The sequence below is a fragment of the Macrobrachium rosenbergii genome, chromosome 31, assembly GCF_040412425.1.
Source record: "Macrobrachium rosenbergii isolate ZJJX-2024 chromosome 31, ASM4041242v1, whole genome shotgun sequence".
NCBI classification, from domain to species: Eukaryota; Metazoa; Arthropoda; class Malacostraca; order Decapoda; family Palaemonidae; genus Macrobrachium; species Macrobrachium rosenbergii.
Window position 1 is genome coordinate 24,962,884 of NC_089771.1, and position 18,631 is coordinate 24,981,514.

General features: G+C 35.9%; 2 protein-coding genes across 13 annotated transcripts in view; one reads left to right on the forward strand and one right to left on the reverse strand.

Moving 5' to 3' along the window:
• Nucleotides 1-1,211: 1,211 nt before the first annotated feature.
• Nucleotides 1,212-11,256, reverse strand: LOC136855433 (uncharacterized). The gene is made up of 6 exons (XM_067132451.1): nt 11,009-11,256; nt 6,906-7,309; nt 5,628-6,518; nt 5,275-5,487; nt 4,559-4,754; nt 1,212-4,022 (listed from the first exon to the last, which is right to left on the reverse strand). Exons 1-6 carry the CDS (start codon nt 11,037-11,039, stop codon nt 3,811-3,813), a joined length of 1,947 nt encoding a protein of 648 aa, XP_066988552.1. The 5' UTR covers nt 11,040-11,256; the 3' UTR covers nt 1,212-3,810.
• Nucleotides 11,257-13,390: 2,134 nt separating this feature from the next.
• Ttc7 (tetratricopeptide repeat domain 7) overlaps nt 13,391-18,631 on the forward strand; it is a 196,376-nt gene continuing 191,135 nt past the window's right edge. For 6 of the 12 annotated variants that reach the window (XM_067132455.1, XM_067132469.1, XM_067132460.1 and 3 more), the window contains exons 1-2: nt 13,391-13,472; nt 15,968-16,241. In XM_067132455.1, coding sequence (XP_066988556.1) covers nt 16,136-16,241 — 106 coding nt within the window. In that variant the 5' untranslated portion in view covers nt 13,391-13,472; nt 15,968-16,135. Of the gene's footprint in view, nt 13,473-15,947; nt 16,242-18,631 lie in introns of those variants that run through there. The other 6 variants (XM_067132463.1, XM_067132474.1, XM_067132468.1 and 3 more) reach the window with 4 other exon arrangements.

The following is an 18,631-nucleotide window of genomic DNA, read 5'->3' on the forward strand; positions in this document are numbered from 1 at the left end:
CAGATCATGGCCTTTTTACAGAGGTACATTTATTTCTTTCTGCAGTTCAACTGGAACCTTTCCTCATGTATGCCTTACTCACCCTGGCCAGCCACTCAGACACACTTTCACCACCATATTGCAACATCTTTCATGTAATCTCATTGACTTCTGGTGCTTCTCCACTGACCCTGCTGACTCTGTGACTCATTCAGGAATTTTTTTTTAGACTCCTCATATATATACTTCCTACAATTGCAGGTCTTTAACCTTACCCCATATTTTCCACCTCGTTGCTTACTTTGAGACTGAAGTGCATTCAGACACTCGTAAGTGACACTTATGTATTTCACACAGTAAGCTTTCTGTTTCTTATTAGTACTTCATTTCACTCACTATAGAACATCAATCCATGTGCAGTACATATACTCTGTGGCCTTTCCAGGTAGGCATCTGAAGTTTAACTCATGCTGTCTACAGTACTAGATTTTGGCAGCCCACCAGATTTCTCGTCAGGTGACACAGCAGTCAGCTGTCTGTGTTACAGTGAGCTCTGCACAACTGTAATTCCTTGAATACTATTTTAAAATAGTTTAATCAGACCACTGATTAAGTCTCAGGGCTGGCCATTATTATTTTTTTTTTTTTTGCATCCTGGTGTAGGATAACCTTATATAGCAGTCTCTTTTCTCCTGTCTTTGGGCACACTTGCATCTGTTCGAGAGAATCTTTCAACCGAAGTGGTTGCCGAGGGAATGGAGCGTAAATCTTACTAAGGCCTTTGTCAACCCATAGGTGAGCAGTCTCATCTCGGTAGATTTTCAATCGGTCTTCCTTCTGACTACCAAAGTGAGAAACTCTTGTAAGGCTTTGCTTTGTAATTTTTTTTAAACGTCTTTCAAAGTATTCCCATAAAACATTGCATTCAACAGTTGATATCTCTTCAATAACTGTACTTTAACTAATATTTTTTTTTATTCTATTCAAGATTGAATGGCACAACGTAAGTTTTTCCTTGTCAGCCACAAGTATGAACTCTGCATCTTTGAGAAAATTCTTAAGTGGAATGCATTGTAAATAGATTTATATTGGTCAGTGTTAATTAAATTATAATTCTATTTTTTTCAGGAAACCACAATCTGTACAAACCTTGACTGATGAAAAGACATATTAATCACAAAGCTTTTCTGTATAGCATCATTTAACAAGGGAATGGAAATAAAAAACGTCCATCAATTGAGCAGCATTTATGCAAGTACTATTACATTTTATGTAACAATACAATTGCTGTATATGTAGAGTTTGACTCATTTGTTGTATGTAGCGTACATTCTCAGTGGAGAATATGCCTTACATAATAATAGAAAATTATATAACACAATAACTATAGAATAATAGACATCCAAGCTACAAACACATTGATAAAATTTTAGGAATATGAGAATCACATTTGTACCACTTCATTTACAGCCTCATTACAACAGTTCTAGCAGTCTTTGACACACTGAGCTTCCAGTCTTAAAGAAAGAACAACCAAAGTACGTCCAAGAACTCTTACAGCACAGTACCAAAAGTTATATGAATGGTTATTAGTAACTTTAATTACAATAGCCTTTGAAGCACATTCACCTTATCAGGTTGAACAAGATATAGTTCACAGGTCACTACTTGCATAGTTATGAATGCAGGTTTTTAATGAGCCTCCTCAAAGCAAATATTTTGTAGAATTCTTGAACATGTAAAATTATAACTGAAAACCTATAATGTAAACATCAGCAAATTCTACAGCAGAGTTCATGTTCAGTAATCCTGTTTTGTCAAAACGTGAAACAGTGTTAGCTGGTTTCTTCCACCAGACGAATCTAGGAACACAATAACCGCCATTTGCCAAATGCTTCGGCAGGAAATTCACTCATCCCCACAAAATTGCACTTTGTGGTCATTACCAGTAAATAGAATTTGAACTTCATTATTGTAATTTTAATACTCATGTTAAATAATTTATTGAATAATGATGTATAGTTTCACACCCTTCCTCTCACAATCATGATACGATACTCTGAAGCTCAGAATCAAACTGTCAGCACTCTGTACTGTGTATTTGAAACACAACAAAAACGTCATTAAACCTAAAGAAGTATTTCCGTGCGTACACAACCAGTTTTTAATATTTTGCTCTGAAATTTTTACATATTTACAATAATGAAAAATAACTCCAAAGAAATTTTTCTGCATTGAAATGTAACTGTAAGAATAAAAATAACTAGAATAAGATTTACATACAGTGCAAAGAGAAATATACCTTTAGTTAATTTGAATATAAATTATGAATTAAACTTCATATAAAGTTCAAATATCCATATCAATTAAAATTTAGAACACTTTAGGCAGAAAATTCATGAGGTTATTTAAATTTCTATAAAGTATAATGTACAGTATAAGAAATACAATAACGTATATTGTTACTGTATTGATCTTGCCATCCTATTAGGAATTTCTTGCCATCCTATTAGGAATTCTATTTTAACACTCCCAAGTTTACGAGTAAGATGACCCTTCAGCCTCAAAACACATGTTGCAAGGTATTTACAGCATTTCATTTTTAGTCTGTTCAATATATCTTAAAACATAAAAGGGAAGATTGAACTTTACTTCATTAGTTTGTAGCATTCAATTTTTCAATACTGTACTGTATTATTTTTATATTTTGTATTTATTTATAGTTTTGTTAAACAGTGAGATTAGTATGGCTCTCAAAATTATTTATTAAAATGGGAAGTATGGAAAATAAATGTAGTAAACCAATACTGTAATAGTGTACTACTTTAAAATGGTTTTTCTGGTAAAAATTCACAAACATTCACAACAATTTCTATGGGGCTTCTATTTAAAAGTATAAAGGTAGTCACATCACTTATCTAACTGCTGCAAAGCAGAAATCACAGCCCAATTACATTAGCACTCGAAAATTGATTCAGGTCCAGCATTTCACTTTGTTGTTACAAAAAGCATATAGAATATACCGAATCATAATCTATAACTACAACCTTATTCATTACTAGAGGAAGCCCCCATACTCACTGTACAACCATCACACTTAAGTTAGATACTACTGGAGAAGTATGGCAACCTTATTCGGAGACTAGCCAGCCATCTGGTGATAAGATTTAGTTAGTTATAAATGATAGCAGAGGGAATTGAAGGCAATGAAGTCCTTGCTTTCCTGCGCCTGGTCTTGAGAAGAAGGAAATATAAATGAGTAAACATTCTCACGACTGGAGCACTCGATGTGATGTGGGTTTAGTCCTCATACGAAAAGCTATCGTACTGCAAGATAAGGTTCCCTCAACCAGAAGAGAAAGGATCTGGCATTTAAGAATGAAAGCTGGACTACACAAAGAGCATGGGTCAAATCACATGAAGTGCCTTGAATGGTTTGAAATATGGGCCAGCCAAGCATTCACAAGATACAGTAGTTGTTTATGGGCTACCTATATATTTTTTTTTGTTGGTCAATGACCCTCAAGAGGCTTTCGGATCCAAGTGCACAGCACTGGAGACTGACTTTTGTGCCAGACATATACATAACATCTGTTCTGGTAGAAAATACTAATTCTGTATTAATTAGTATTCACATAACCAACTTTGAAATTCAGCATTGATTTCTTCCCATTCCACTTCTCTCACATGTCAGTATTGCTTTGTTAAAGATCTGCAGTAATTTATTATTAAAATGTCTTTTCTATGTAGCCTACAAATACTGAGCAGGTTAAAAGGAGGTAACTCTGCATGAAGTACTCCTGTCCTAACTATTTTCTCAGCACATCCTACTTATTCTAAGTAAAATCTTGGTCTGCTTGTACCCGTCGTGCTTAAATCAGAAAGCGCAGCTACAGTTGTTTCTAGAGAATCTTCCAGGAAATCAAGATCATTGGTAGAATAAGCATATGATGATGAAAACACTTCTGGGTAGGGTGAAAAACATACTGGTTCTGATTTCACAGATGTTAAAGAACTTTCTCGGTCATATGATCTTGAAGGAACTGGAAGAAAAAATAACTTTGGATATATTGATGCTTTGTCAAAATACATTTTTGAAGTAAAAAACACTCATTTGACATACAGTAGTTACTTGTGAAAAAATCATGACACACTTCACAACATATGATAACATTTAATAAAATACGCTTCCCAAGAGGTTTTTTTTTGCAAAGATAAACTTTTCGACGAAAGAACCGGAAAAATCGACATATTTTCTTATGCCGGAAACAGACATTACAGTACAGTGTTTTTTCTACAATTCTGAAGTCATAAAAAATCTCAGGAAAGAGATGTAAATGAATTCATATCAAAAGCTATACATTGAAGCAATATCATGAGAGACAAAGAAATGCTTGAAACTTTCACACCTTCATGGTGCAATACTAGTCACTTATCACAAAAACTTTTCAAAAAGAAATACTGTTGGCAAAAAACCATTTAGTAATTTTAAATACAACGATATTGAGTATGAAGAGGTAAGAAAGATGACAGAGTAAAAAGAATAAACAAAAAAAAAATAAAATGACTTCTGGCTTACCTCTCTTGTCTTCTGATTTCATATGTTCAAGTGCCACCTTAGCTTCTTCCACACCAAGTTTTGCAGCTTTAACGAGCAAAGACTGGGCCTTCACAGTATCACGGGGCCCTCCTTGCCCTTCACTTAACATCACTGCCAAGTTGTACGTTGCCCAACCGTGACCCAAGTGACTTGCAGTTTCATAGAGTTCTCTTGCCTGCAAAATAAAGATAGTACAGGATGGTGCTTGAAAACAGTGACAGCCAGAGCATAATAGGATGATGCAGCAACAGCCCTAAAGCAATGGTCAATCCTTCCACAGTAAGATCACATGAAAACCAAATTGGTTCAGAGGAGTTTCATCAGGGCGGCTATTTGGCCTAAATAATGGCAAAACTTGAAAAATCTATGAATACTAAAAATTTTAAGTAGCATAGTATACTTAATGATTCCTTTACAAGTTGCCATTCAAATTACTATACAATCTCTTATTTCAGGCAATAGCCTTCTTTTCTCTGATTGAGTGTCAAGAAAGAAAAGTGGACTTGAGTTTTATCTGACTTTGATAGAATATTGCAAAAGTGAGAGAAATGTCCTTCACTTTATTTCTCTTGATTCCTTCACTATTTCTCTTCTATGGTAAGAATCATCATCATCACATTTTGGACTAGAATTTCCACATTTTTGTAAAAATAAAATATCATACTGGTCCTGGTGTACCCTACTGATTTTCTTACCTTTTGAAAATCTCGTTCTAAGCCATGACCCATGTGGTAACACAAAGCGAGATTGTAATTGGACGAGGCATCTCCCAATAAGACTCCAGCATGAAAGTAGGGGACAGCTGTACCTGGATCATCATGGGTTATAGAATGGTTTATGCGTTCTTCCAAGTTACTCAGAAGCTCAGTCCTGAAATTGTTTATTTCCTCCTTACCGGCTTCAATCACCTGCAATAATAAGAGCATATTAATGCATGTAACATGCACATTATATGCCAGCTGCTAAAATAATGAACAAAATGAGTTACTGTACATCAGCAATATACTGTGAGACAGGACTACAAATGTAAGAATGATTTTGACCTTACCACTTTTAGTCCATCATTGAGATCAGCAGTGTTCGTGCTATGATTGTACTTAGTTGGGGTTGAGGATTGTGCTTTGGATGTTTCACTTGCGGCTGAACTTGACGGATAACTCTCGAAACTGTCAACAGTAACTGTCTTGAAAGGCAAGCTGTTTTCTGTTTTGATTTCTAACTCTGGTGCTTTGAACTGACCTTGGCAACTATTACTTGATGGACTACACAAGTCTGCGCTTTGGTCTGTTTTGCTATATTCACCACCTGTTGTATCAGATAAGCTACCCTCTTGTTCTGAAACAGTTTCTTGAAGTGTTTGGGTGCCCACGGAAGTCACTAATGATGTATTATTTGAGCCTTGGGAGTTATTCTTGTTGCGACCTAAATTTTCTGAGAACCCAGAATCATTATCTCTCTCCGCTACTCGACTCTGGAGATAATCTTTGTCATCTTCAATTTGTGGCTTATTATCAGAAAACAAACACCACACATTCTGTTCATTTGGAAGATTTACCAACAGATTTCCACCTTCCTTCTTAGTGTCTGGGTTGTGTTCAAGCCCTCTGGTTGATTTTGAAAAAATGTATTCCTCTGGAATTTGGTTAAATATATGTAGCAAGTGGGCTCTTTGCCTGTCATTTTGTAAGCCTACACAAGACTGAAGATTGTTGAAAGGGAAATAGGAATCACTGAATTGGCTCCTGTCATCTTCACTTATGCTACATTTGAGAATGCTTCTGTCATCATCTACCTCTTGACTAGTTTCCTCGTTGTCTTCGCAGCTGGTTGCACAGTCACTGACGCTGCTTTTTATATTTTGATGTGAGCCATTGCTGAATAAAAAGAAGCAGGATCTCAAATACTGATATAAACTCCATGTGAGTGCAGCAGCAGAACCCTGTTGAGAATTCATGTAATTATTAATCATAGAGAAACTACCACTCAATAAAGAGTATTCCATGTGGTTTACATAGGAATCCTCAATGTTATATTGACTGCATTTTGTCTTTTCTTTCAGTCACAATAGAAATGCCATGGCATGTTACGATTTCATAAAAAACAAAATACTCCCAAGGAACTACTGTATGTCGGTGTATTGCAAAATTAAGAAAAATAAGGTTTAAAGATTTTTTATATTATAATAGCTATGGATTTATGAGTGAATACTCAAAATGAAACATTTTTTCATGTAAACTACACATTGCAACCATTTACACCGAGTGTGGAATTTCACTCTTTGAATTCCAGCAAAATTACAAAAAAGAACCACAGTCTGTTAACTCACCCAACCTACAGCATTCAGTATGGAGTTAGTGAATAAAATCTGCTGCCTCCTCCGGGCAAAGCGTCTCCATTTCTCTCTCCCCTCTTCATCTTTGCAGTCTGCTAAGTGTGGGTAAGTCTCACAGGAAACTGCCCATATCCAGTGGAACTTAGGTCGATTACTTGAATGAAGATGACTGGAATCAGCATCCCAACTAATCCATTTTGGAAGTCTTCTATAGAGACATCTGGATAACTGAACTAATTGGCAGCGATGCTCTCTTGCCCCTGTGGAAGATGTGTGATGGCACGCAACACTGCAAGACTGTAGGGATTGAGGTGATAATTGTCCGTGGCAGAAGTTGTTCCCGATATCATCGCCACTGTCTTGAGTGCAGCACTGGCTTGGTCTAACAGTTCTTGCACCTGAAGCAGAAGAATAATGAGCAAACTGACTTTCAGTGGCTATTTTCATAACTTCTCACTAAACAGAAATTTACTTCTCACAATTTCATTTTAGTTTAACTAATCAGACATGGCCAAAGGTCATTTCTCATTTTCGATTTGTTTACTTTACCTTAAAATCACTACCCTGGTGTACATATGATTTATATGCCCTTTAAGTATTGTAGCCAAGCAGTACATCAGGCACAAAAACCTCTTAAACTTGTGGTTAAAGGCGATAAGCTCTGCCTCTCACATCTAGATTTAACCAAAATATACTAAACTGTACTTCTTTACAGAGCTTGAATAAAAGCAAGCCCCTAAATCAACTTTTTTTTTTTTTTAAATGAACCTTAGCTCTCCATTATGTAGCTTTCACTTCCATGCAGGCAGAAGTAAAAGCTATATAATGGAGAGGTAAGTATTTAAGAAATAAATCTTATATTATTTATATAACTCGAGATATGAAAAGGCCTAAACGTCCCTTGCAGCCTCTAAACAGACACAGGGTGCCAAGAATCCTGGGACAAAATAAAAACTTTAGTGGATGAAGCTCATTGAAAGTGAGCATAGTGGATATCGAAACAATGTTATGAAACAGTAGGATGTCGTGGAAATACTGACAATAGGAAATGTAAACATTTATATTCAAAGGAACAAGAATTAAAACTCTGTAGTTAATATTATATGAAAGATATTTAGGGCCAAATGCTCAGGCAGAGGGACCAAGAAGGTCATCTTTTGTCATCATGAAAGATCCAGAAATTACAGCGTGAGGTAAAGATATCAGTACTATCACCCTCGTCAACCCAAAATATTGGCCACAGATTTATCTTGGAGTTAGCCTATCTGTCTCATTACAATATCAGGGGCAATTCACCAGGATGTGATCTACAGGTGAAAATCTATTGCAGAGTACTGTACTGTAGGGTAAAGCACTTCTTCCAAAATAAAAATATGAGGGTAAAATCTGTAAACTGAATCCAAGCTCTTATTAAAAACTTTTCTGTCTACACATTCACATGGCATGAATGTTATCTCTCTGTCATTTTCTCTTAATATACAAGATCATTGTATTTATTTCTCATGATGGGAAATCCTCTAATATATAACATCTTCACGGTTTAAAATAAACCACAGCCAAAAAACCTAGACAGAGCAGAAACAGAATGAATTTTGGCTGCAAGAAAGGCAAAAGAACTTATTCATGAGCCATTTGAATTAAAGGATAAATTGCATTAAAGTTTCAGTGATTAAAATAGTTCCCTTGGAAGCCAAAGAAATGTCAAGTTCCATTATTTTTATATCTGTACATATTCTTAGTACAGTACATGCATTAGCCAAAGCTTGAACTAGAACTATTAAGTTCTGCAGTGCATTTGGATGCAGTAATGGGAAGTTTGGCCATGCATCTGCAAATGTACTTATGTAATATGTGCTTACCTAATACTCAGGTACATCCAACTCCATTTCCTCATTTGTAAGCCATCTGTATACATTCATTCTCTAGTACATCTTATGCATATTCTTGAAATTCTATAAAAATCTGGACTGAAATTCACTCTGAGCTATTTTTCTTCTGCGTGGACTTGAAACAATTTAAAGTATGAGGTGCAAGCACATAGAATACAGTACTGTAGTTTGATAATCCACTTCAGGGATTTCTTCCCATTTGATGTGAAAATTATCTGGTCTTGTAAGTTATCTAGTTTGGTTCTGAGGACCCTGACTGGGAGTTTGGTCCATTTACTCTGAGGAAATGTTCTCATTTGAGGCTATTCTGGACAACTGGTTTTTGGCTATCCTTTCATTCTCAGCCTTGCATGCCCCCTAGCAAGGTGGGTCCACGATGACAGACGGAAAAGGGGGAGGAGGTGTGTCTTGGCTTTGTGTGTTAGCTGGTTAACCAGTCATTGTGACGGAAATGCATGCCTAAGACATCCAGTATTAGAGCAGGTAATGTCAGGCAGGCAGCCGATTGAGACCGTACCGATCGAGACTACGGTCTACCCCAAAGCCAAATCAAAGTCCTTCAAAAGAAGGCATTGTGCTTACCCCATACAGAAAATGGGAAAAAGCACGTTAAAAAGAAGATAATGTGTGCTTGGATGTTCTGCAGTGTCCGTGGAAAATTACCATGCCTAACGAAATTTAGGCTAATAAATGATAATTGTATGTTCATTTCTTGCCAGCTCTGAATTATAGTAATTAATATCAGTGGTTGATTGATGGCCATTTTTGCATTTATTGGCTATGGAATGTGAGGGGAGGAGGAAGTTATTCACAAGTATATACCTGCTGGATAATGTTGCAAGGCCTTTGGATTTTTCAGTCTCTATTTGAAGTGAACTATGTCTCTCAAAGTGCTCGGTAGCCTCATGAGAGGCCAAGTTGGCACAAACAGTGCCTTCAAAGCTTCTTTACCAATTATTTCCTTCACATAATGTATGATCCCGTGTCTTGCATAATAGGTTTATCATTTTTTATCAAATAATGTCAGTTTTTTATATGATACAGTTCACATATTTTTCCAGGGTCCAACTTTTTACTAACACTAATATTCTTTCATCATTAGTTACCTTGTGTGAAGGTTGTTCTCACAGTGACTGACACACTACTGCATTTTTCCATGAAAAAAATTATTGTAAATTTTTTCCAGGAGCATGGGGGTGTTTTTTAGGCCGTAAGCCAATCAGTGGAGGTACTAAATGCTCAGTTTAGATTTCTGAAGGTGTAACATCTTAAATACTATTGTCCTAGATGCAGAGTGCACTTACAGGAACCGACTACACTCTTAACTTCCCAGACCTAGTGCAAGCAATTTTGTAACAATATGAGAGGTGTTCTAGGTCAGGTTAGGTTAGGAAAGGGAGTTAGTGTACTAGGTTAAGGTATGATTCTTTCTTGTATTTCACTCTACAATTTATTGTAGTCTAGGCCAGGTCAGACTGTAGAATCCAGGGGGCTTGGCAAAGGTCCCCCACTTCAGGTTAGGTAAGACCCAGTCCACAAGGTTACGTTAGGGAAGTTTATTTATATTGCCATATCTAGAACTTTTTTTTTACTTTTGTCAAAACTCATAGAATGCACACATGGGCCATATGCTTTCCATGTTGTCTTTAGTGAGTTTTACATTGTTTTATCATTAGTCTTGGTTTAATTCACTCATTTTTTATTCACGTCTGCCTACAAACCCATGTTTCCCACTGTGATCTGCCCCACAACTGTTATATATAGCCTAGGCTAAGAAGGAAACACAAATAATGGTCAAAACTTATAACTCAAGAGATAAAAGTCTGGAAAATATGTGTGTGTAAATTAACATAAAATAAGCAACAGTTTTATAGGGTAGCCATGACCGGCTGACATTGATGGTTACGCTGTTGAAAGCATACAAGTTTAGACATTTTATGCTTAGTTTATCATTTATGTGGCAATAACGCATAACAAAATAGATCTACCTGTAACAGGCCTCTGTATCCAAGCCTAATGGAGTCTCTTTATAATACAATTAGCTTAGGGTAGGTATATGTTAAAATAAATAGCAATGAATCGCGTAGTATTGGTTACTTTAACAAGACCATTGATCAAAGAGATTATTTGACTTAAAGGAACCCTAGGTTGTCTGAAAAAATGTAAATTTGAATTCAATATGGACATAAATATGAATTAATAACGTACCTCTGGGTAAAGACTGTAGAAACCTCCACATTGTCAGGCTCCAGAATTTTAATGTCCGTCATAAGCAATAATTACATTTTCTCAGCGCTGTTTATAACTTTAACTTTGAGTGAATTCAATTATATCCCCCAAAAATAAGTCACTAGGATTGGCATCATCTGCAGCTACTTTGGTACTGCTATTACTACTACTACTACTACTACTACTAGTATTATTATTATTATATTTGTGATGTTGCCAACTTGGATTTATTGTCGACATGTGGTAACTCAAGTACGAGAATATTAAATTTTGTAGTAAGATATTTTAAATACATTGTGTATGATCTGATTAATAATTAATGTTGTTATGAAATGTTGATCATAATATTGAGAGCTTTTATTTAGTTGAATTATTTTTATTGATAATGACTAGTTGGCGCCTTATTTGCCCTCGTGAAATGAAGGGCGCCAGCTGCTTCGTTTTCGTTTCTTTAAATTCTCGGAACTGAGGTTTATAATCTCTTCTCTTGAGACTGTTTACTTTTCAAGAGCTAAAATTGATAAAAATATAATTTTAAGTTTTAGTATGTGTATTATAATCGTAATTTCTGAATGCAGGTTATTTTTTTTTTTCTTTTTGCTCTTCATAAAACCAAAACTAAGTTTCTATAATGGAAATCGGACGAAGTTTGAATATTTCCTCTCTACTGTGTAAGGTGAACCTCTCAGTGATAAGTAAGGCCGTCGAGTCGCACATAAAAAAAATACTAAGTAATATTTTTTAGAACAAGTTTCTAAATGATACAGACGGCCTAATACGATGCAGAAGAGTTTGCCCATTGATATATTTATCTCAAGACGTTGTTGATGCTCAGCAAAGTAATTTATGTGTTGTTCACTTGCGTATTACTTATAGCAGATTTCTTATCTTGTCTCACTCGGCGCCTGTTGAACCAGCACATTAATTAGTCATACTCATGTACACAGATAACACCCTAAGAAAATCATTCATTTTTTTGTCGAAAACCTCTGTAGTTTCAGACCTTTATTGTACAATCTTGGGACTGTGTAGCTGAGGGCTCCAAAGTACATCCTCGCTCAGATAGCTTAAAACTGCGGCTGCTAGTTTTGAGTTAGCATCATTCGTTGGCTGTATCATGTAAAACAAATTTCATAGATGCTTGAATAGACTATCTTGATAACTTGAAGAGTCATACGCTATATTTTAAACGTTAAACTTCATCCTTTTATCGTGTGTGACATTGTTTAGACCTAAGGTATTGGTGACCTTACACAGTTTAACTTACTCTTCTTGGAGGCAGTTACATATGGTAAAACAAAGTAGAACAATGAGTAATAGTACTAATGCTACAAAAAATCCGTTTTGCGAATTAATACTTGGGCTTTCTGTATTCAACATTAGTATATGCAAAGCAGGTTTGGTCTCTTATAAAGGAGGTTTGCGACTACTTTACATTGTCTTAATATTAGAGGGAGAGCAAGAGGACTTGCTATGTGCGGTGTTTAACCAACACTCTACAAAATATACCTAGAGAAATGACTAAACTACACTAAGATGAGCCAGGCGGTGCCTGTAGAACATGCCATAGTACCATACTCAGGTTTTGAAAGATAAGAGTAGGTTTCTAGGCGTTTGAAAAAGTGAGAGCGGAAGAATGTTTCAAATACTTTTAGTAATTTTAGAAGGTAAAGCAACAGGACAAGAATTTGAAGCATTAAAGTAATCACCTTTAAGCTGAACTTAAAGCACGTCTGCAAATTCTTTCAGGAATCACAGAAGTACAGTGAAAATCAGTTACTTTTTCATTATCAAGGAACGCATAGACCTAATGGTATCATCAATCCATCGGTCTTAATGTGTATCATTTTACGTTAAAATCCCTCTTCGTTTATTTGAACGAAACATCAAGACTCGGCGTTCGGGACCTCTTGAATAGTTTTGCGTGACATTTGCGCCTTTTTAGAAGAGCTTGGTCATGCTAGACCAATTTTGGTGAGACTAAGCTTCGATTTTTAGGGTTCGTTATGTGGGAGCAACATCAGGCTAACTTAGTAGTTTAGTTCAATCTTTATTTATGTATTTATTTATTTATATATTTATTTGTTTATTTATTTACAACTGATAATTCATTAGCATGTTTATTTTAAAAGTAGTTTTTGCTCGTTATCCATCTTTTCAGCATAACTTCTAAGATACAAGGTTATTCTTCTTTCAGAAAACTTTGTCTTTCTTACGTCCTGTGTACCAACCGGATCTCGTGTAGATCTGCTGTGTGTGTGTGTGTGTGTGTGTGTGTGTGAGAGAGAGAGAGAGAGAGAGAGAGAGAGAGAGAGAGAGAGAGAGAGAGAGAGAGAGAGAGAGAGAGAGAGATTTATAATCACTGAGTCACTGTACGTTGATCTGTCGTGGCGTTTGGTACAGAGCCGTAGGAATTACGAAGTGCAAGATTCAGGAAAAAATGGTCTGAAAGATGGATTTCTTGGGGCGAAGAAGTTAATTTGTAGAAGCCCTTGTTCCTTGTGAACTGCAGAAGCTCTTTTGAGAGCCCAGTTAATTGGTGGAGTGGAGAATGTTGTGAAGTGTAGGCTTATTAGTGAATTGTAACCAAAGCCAATCTGGTGTAAGTTTGATGACCAGCTTCCTATATAAAGTACCGAAGTTTATTGAATCTTATGAAGTGCAGGCTTAAGGATCCACATGAACTGCAAAGTTTGTTGAAGTGCAGTTTTCATACTGGAGTATAGAAGTGTTGAGAAGTGCGGATTTTCTTTACATGAAGCTTAGAAGGCTCATTTCTTCTTTACGTAGAGCTTAAAAGGCTAATGATTCCTTTACGTAAAGCTTAGAAGGCTCATTTTTTCTTTACATAAAGCTTAAGAGGCTAATTATTTCTGTATGTAAAGCTTAGAAGGCTAATTTTTTCTTTATGTAAAGCTTAGAAGTCTCATTTTTTCTTTACATAAAGCTTAGAAGTCTCATTTTTCTTTACATAAAGCTTAGAAGGTTAATTTTTTCTTCATGTAAAGCTTAGAAGGCTCATTTTTTCTGTACGTAAAGCTTAGAAGGCCTATTTTTTCTTTATGTAAAGCCTAGAGTTCATTTTTTCTTTACGTAAAACTTAGAAGGCTCATTTTTTCTTTACGTAAAGCTTAGAAGAGTCATTTTTTCTTTACGTAAAGCTTAGAAGTCTCATTTTTTTTCTTTACGTATTGCTTAGAAGGCTCATTTTAGATCTAGTAAAGATAAACACTCCTCTAAGTGACTAGTATAGAAAAGAATTCCCCAATATGACCTTGTAAACATAAGCACTCCCTTATGGGAACAAGTATAGTTAAGCACAAGCGACAGTGCTGAAACGCATTATATTGTTTAAAAATCTTATTACTGACAAAAAAATATGCAAATTTAAAATGATACAGTGTCATAATTACGATATAAACTTCTTTCAAATGAATACTTGAGTAACAAGGTATGTTTGAAATTCATAGTTAAACATATTTGATATGCTTATTTAACGAATACATAAACAACAGAGAATTTAATCAGAACAGCATTGACTTGCGATCGTTCCACGGAATCTATGAAACTAGTCGTTTTGGTTTCTTTCTGTCCACATAAATTCATCCAAGTAAAAGTTTATATAAAAATTCTCTTCTACATTCTTAATTTGTGTTTATTCCAGTAACTTTCAGCTGTTTGTGGATGACCACCAGTAAGTTATGTCAACAAAATTCTAGGAGTGGTTAACAGTATGGTGAGCAATATGCTTCCCACTGATCACTGTAGATTGTTGTTCCTGGCATCACAACTTTAATGATTATCAGTAACAGTGTTTCAGTATTGCGCGAGTCGACTATCTCCATATAACTACAAGCTGGTGACGAAGATGGATCAATAATCCCAAATACCCACAACGGATTCTGAGGAGCACGTCCCATATATGGTACTTTGGTTCATGGCTAAAGGAAGACTCATCGATTTGCACTGTTATCCCACCTGGCCCACAAAGCTTAATAGGTTTTTTTTTTCCAAAATGTTTTTCACAAATTTCATGAAACTGAACATATCAGTAACTGTCACTTTTGAACCATTCAGCAACTGTGTGGTCCGCAATACATTCAGTTTCTGACACCAGTAAAACATACCCTCTATCCATTTGGATCTTTCCTAGATACCCTTGGGGGTCGTTATCTAGGACTAATATTTCTTGGGGGTCATTAACTTTATGATATTTACAATCTTTTGTTTGTGTTTTTACGGTCATCCCCAACGGACTTGTACTAAACACGCCGCAAAGGTGGATACATACCGGGTTAAAACCCTTGGGGGTCACTATCTAGGAAAGATCCATCCATTTTTGCAAGGAAAGTTTTGAGCGATAAAAAAAACAATCTTTACTATACGAATTGATTCGCAGTGCTTATATTTGCTACATTCTTGAACTTGGCACTTCCAGACGTATTCATTAAAACTTTATACTGACAGTACTTTAGTTATCTTCTCAGAAGAGTCTGCTACTTCATCCGGTTAACTGCAGGAAGCGGGTCTTCAACCGACAATGCTTTCATAATTCGCTCATGTAGAGAACGGTCTGTGTTTGGGGACTTTACGTCAGCCAATAAGATACATTTCTAAGAAAAAGTAATAACGTTGACTCTCGTGACTTACAACTTTTCCCCAAATAAGCACTTGTTTAACGATCAAAACATAACGAGAAATGGTTTAACGATCAAAATAGAAAATCAGCAACTGCCAGTTAAACGAGGAAACATTGAGATAACCAAGTAGGCCTATATTGTTTAGCACTCCCTAATTTGAGCAAGTAAAGATCAGCACTCCTTGATTTCTAGGGAGTGCTTATCTTTACTTGGTCCCTCATTTTTTGTTTTGTTTAGCAAAGCTTAGAAGCTCATGTAAAATATATTATTTGTTGAGTGTAGCTCGTTTGTTGCTCAGATTTCTCAGTGAAAACTGAATACTGCAGAAGATCCCTTTTCTGCACTGAAGCCTAGAAGCTTAATCCATCGTTTGGTGTGTTGAGTGAACGCCATTATCATCAAAGAGCTGTTCCAGAACACTGAGGTACTCGACATTGTTCACTGAAATTGCCTGTTCACTGTTACAATGAAAGCTGCCCAGAGCTGGCATTCCCAGAGTCTCCCTGGTGACTTCAGACCACTGTCCCTGCTGCTACATTTTGCTGAGTTCAGCAACGTTCCGCCTTCGAAAGGTACGTAGTTCGTCTCTCAGAGTATTATGATTGTGAATAAATTTTTAAATATTTCGGTTATTTTTCAGTTTAAATCATATGTCACTTCGATGTTTTGAGTCATCTCATCCAAAATGGCAGAATACTGAACCTGTAAATTCCGACGCTTCAAGTTTCCTTTTGAATTAAAATGGAAGTAATCAATAAATGTAAAAAATCAGCAAAAATTTGAAATACACCACAGGTATATTTCAACAGTGGTAGAACAAGAAATAGTAATTGTATGGCTTTATATAATAGTTGTCATGTAGTAAGCTTTGGAGCTATATATACTTAGCATAGTGTTATCCTTAATTATGTTTTGAAAAGCTGTTTGAAAGAAATTGGAATCGAAATTAACTCATTTCTTTTTAACTGCCAAGAATGACTACTGCTGAAGTTCAGCCACATACCACACTGACTACAGCACATCCTGGTTAAAAAGAAAGTGGAGTTGAAAATAACTAATATTTTCTCAGATATCCAGAATCATCATTGCTGACGTTCAGCCTCATACCGCCCTGACTACTACAACACATCTTGGTTAAAAAGAAAGTGGGACTGAAAATAACTAATATTTTCTCAGAAATCCAGAATCATTATTGCTGAAGTTCAGCCTCATACCACGCTGACTACAGCACATACTGGTTTCGAAAAGAAAGTGGAATTGAAATAACTAATATTTTCTAAGATATCCACGCTGACTATACAGCACATCCTGGTTAAAAAGAAAGTAGAGTTGAAAATAACTAATATTTTCTCAGATATCCAGAATCATCATTGCTGAAGTTCAGCCTCATACCGCTCTGACTACTACAACACATCCTGGTTAAAAAGAAAGTGGAACTGAAAATAACTAATATTTTCTCAGATATCCAGAATCATTACTGCTGATGTTCGGCATCACATACCATGCTGACTGAATCACATCCTGGTCCGTTCCAGACTTACCTTTAGATTTGTAGCAACTGAGTTCAGCATTTGGAAGTTACTAATAACTGCAAAAAAATGCATAATTAGGATTATGCTATGTTATTTTCAAAACCATCTGACATGTCGCCAGTAAAGACTGAAAGTTACTGAGAGCCCAGACGCTGCCCTATGGTACGCCAGACGTGACAGGCCTAATCTCATTAAATTGCAGTATCAGTATAGCTATCTTCTGCTGGCCGTATAGAAATAATTGTAAAGGAGAATAAGAACTTGATTACATGGAGCGGTATGCTTAGCTAGATCATAAGGCAAAGCTAAAATGAAACATGTTGGTAAATCTGGACTTACATCTACTGTTAAGGTTGTCGTGAAAGTTTTCCCTAAAACCAACGTGGATGGGAGGAAGATAGTGTGTACTTTCAAGATGCTGACTTGATGTCGAGTATTCATTTCAAGAAACAAGCTACAATTACTCTCTTGAAACTAGAGATAGTGAAAATTATATGTAAATTTATTTTGTTCATCTGGGTGGAAATTATTTTGTAATGGTGGCATTCAGCGTATATCAGTTGCAGCAACAGCAGTATTACTTAAGTTCTATTTATCGAAAAAATACCTTTTAGCAAATATATATAAAAAAGAATACAGTTCATAAAAAAGCGTCTTGGTCATCTTTGTTGACAAAAATAGTTGAAAAACTTTAGTTTCAATCCAAATTAATACTTTGCAGCACGACTGAAGTTTTATTCGGCAGTACTGAAGTTCTGAATCAAAGTGCTGAATACTTTACAAGTAGATTTGCTAAGTATCATTGAACCCATGGCTCTTATCGTAGTGCACCGAGATTTACCAGGTATTTTATATAATTCTCTGGGTTAATTTAACTGTCTAATTATTTTACTTCCAGTACTGAGCATTTTCTTGAATTTTACCTATCTTCCTGCATCCTAATTCATGTCTGCTAACCCCGTAGGTGGGTAGTGCCGCAAGGTTCTTTGCAGCGTGCCTTTTCCCCTAGCTGCAACCCTTTCGTTCCTTTTACTGTACCTCCTTTCATATTCTCTTTCTTCCATCATACTCTCCACCCTCTCCTAACAATTGATTCGTAGTGCAACTGCTTTGAGGTTTTCCTCCTGTTACACCTTTCAAACTTTTTACTGTCAATTTCCATTTCAGCGCTGAATGACCTCAGAGGTCCCAGTGCTTGGTCTTTGGCCTAAATTCTATATTCAATGCAATTCATGTTTGCTGTTATGTTTTGTTTATTTTCCATATATGTAGTTTTTTTTTGCAGTGAGTTTAGATTGATTAAATGTATAGTGACGAGCGTATATGACAATTGAGAGAATTCTAGAAGTTTAAGTGGTCATTGTGGCTATTGCAAATACAGTTATATCAAATGAAAGTGGCCTATAGACTCTATACCCATATAGTAATAG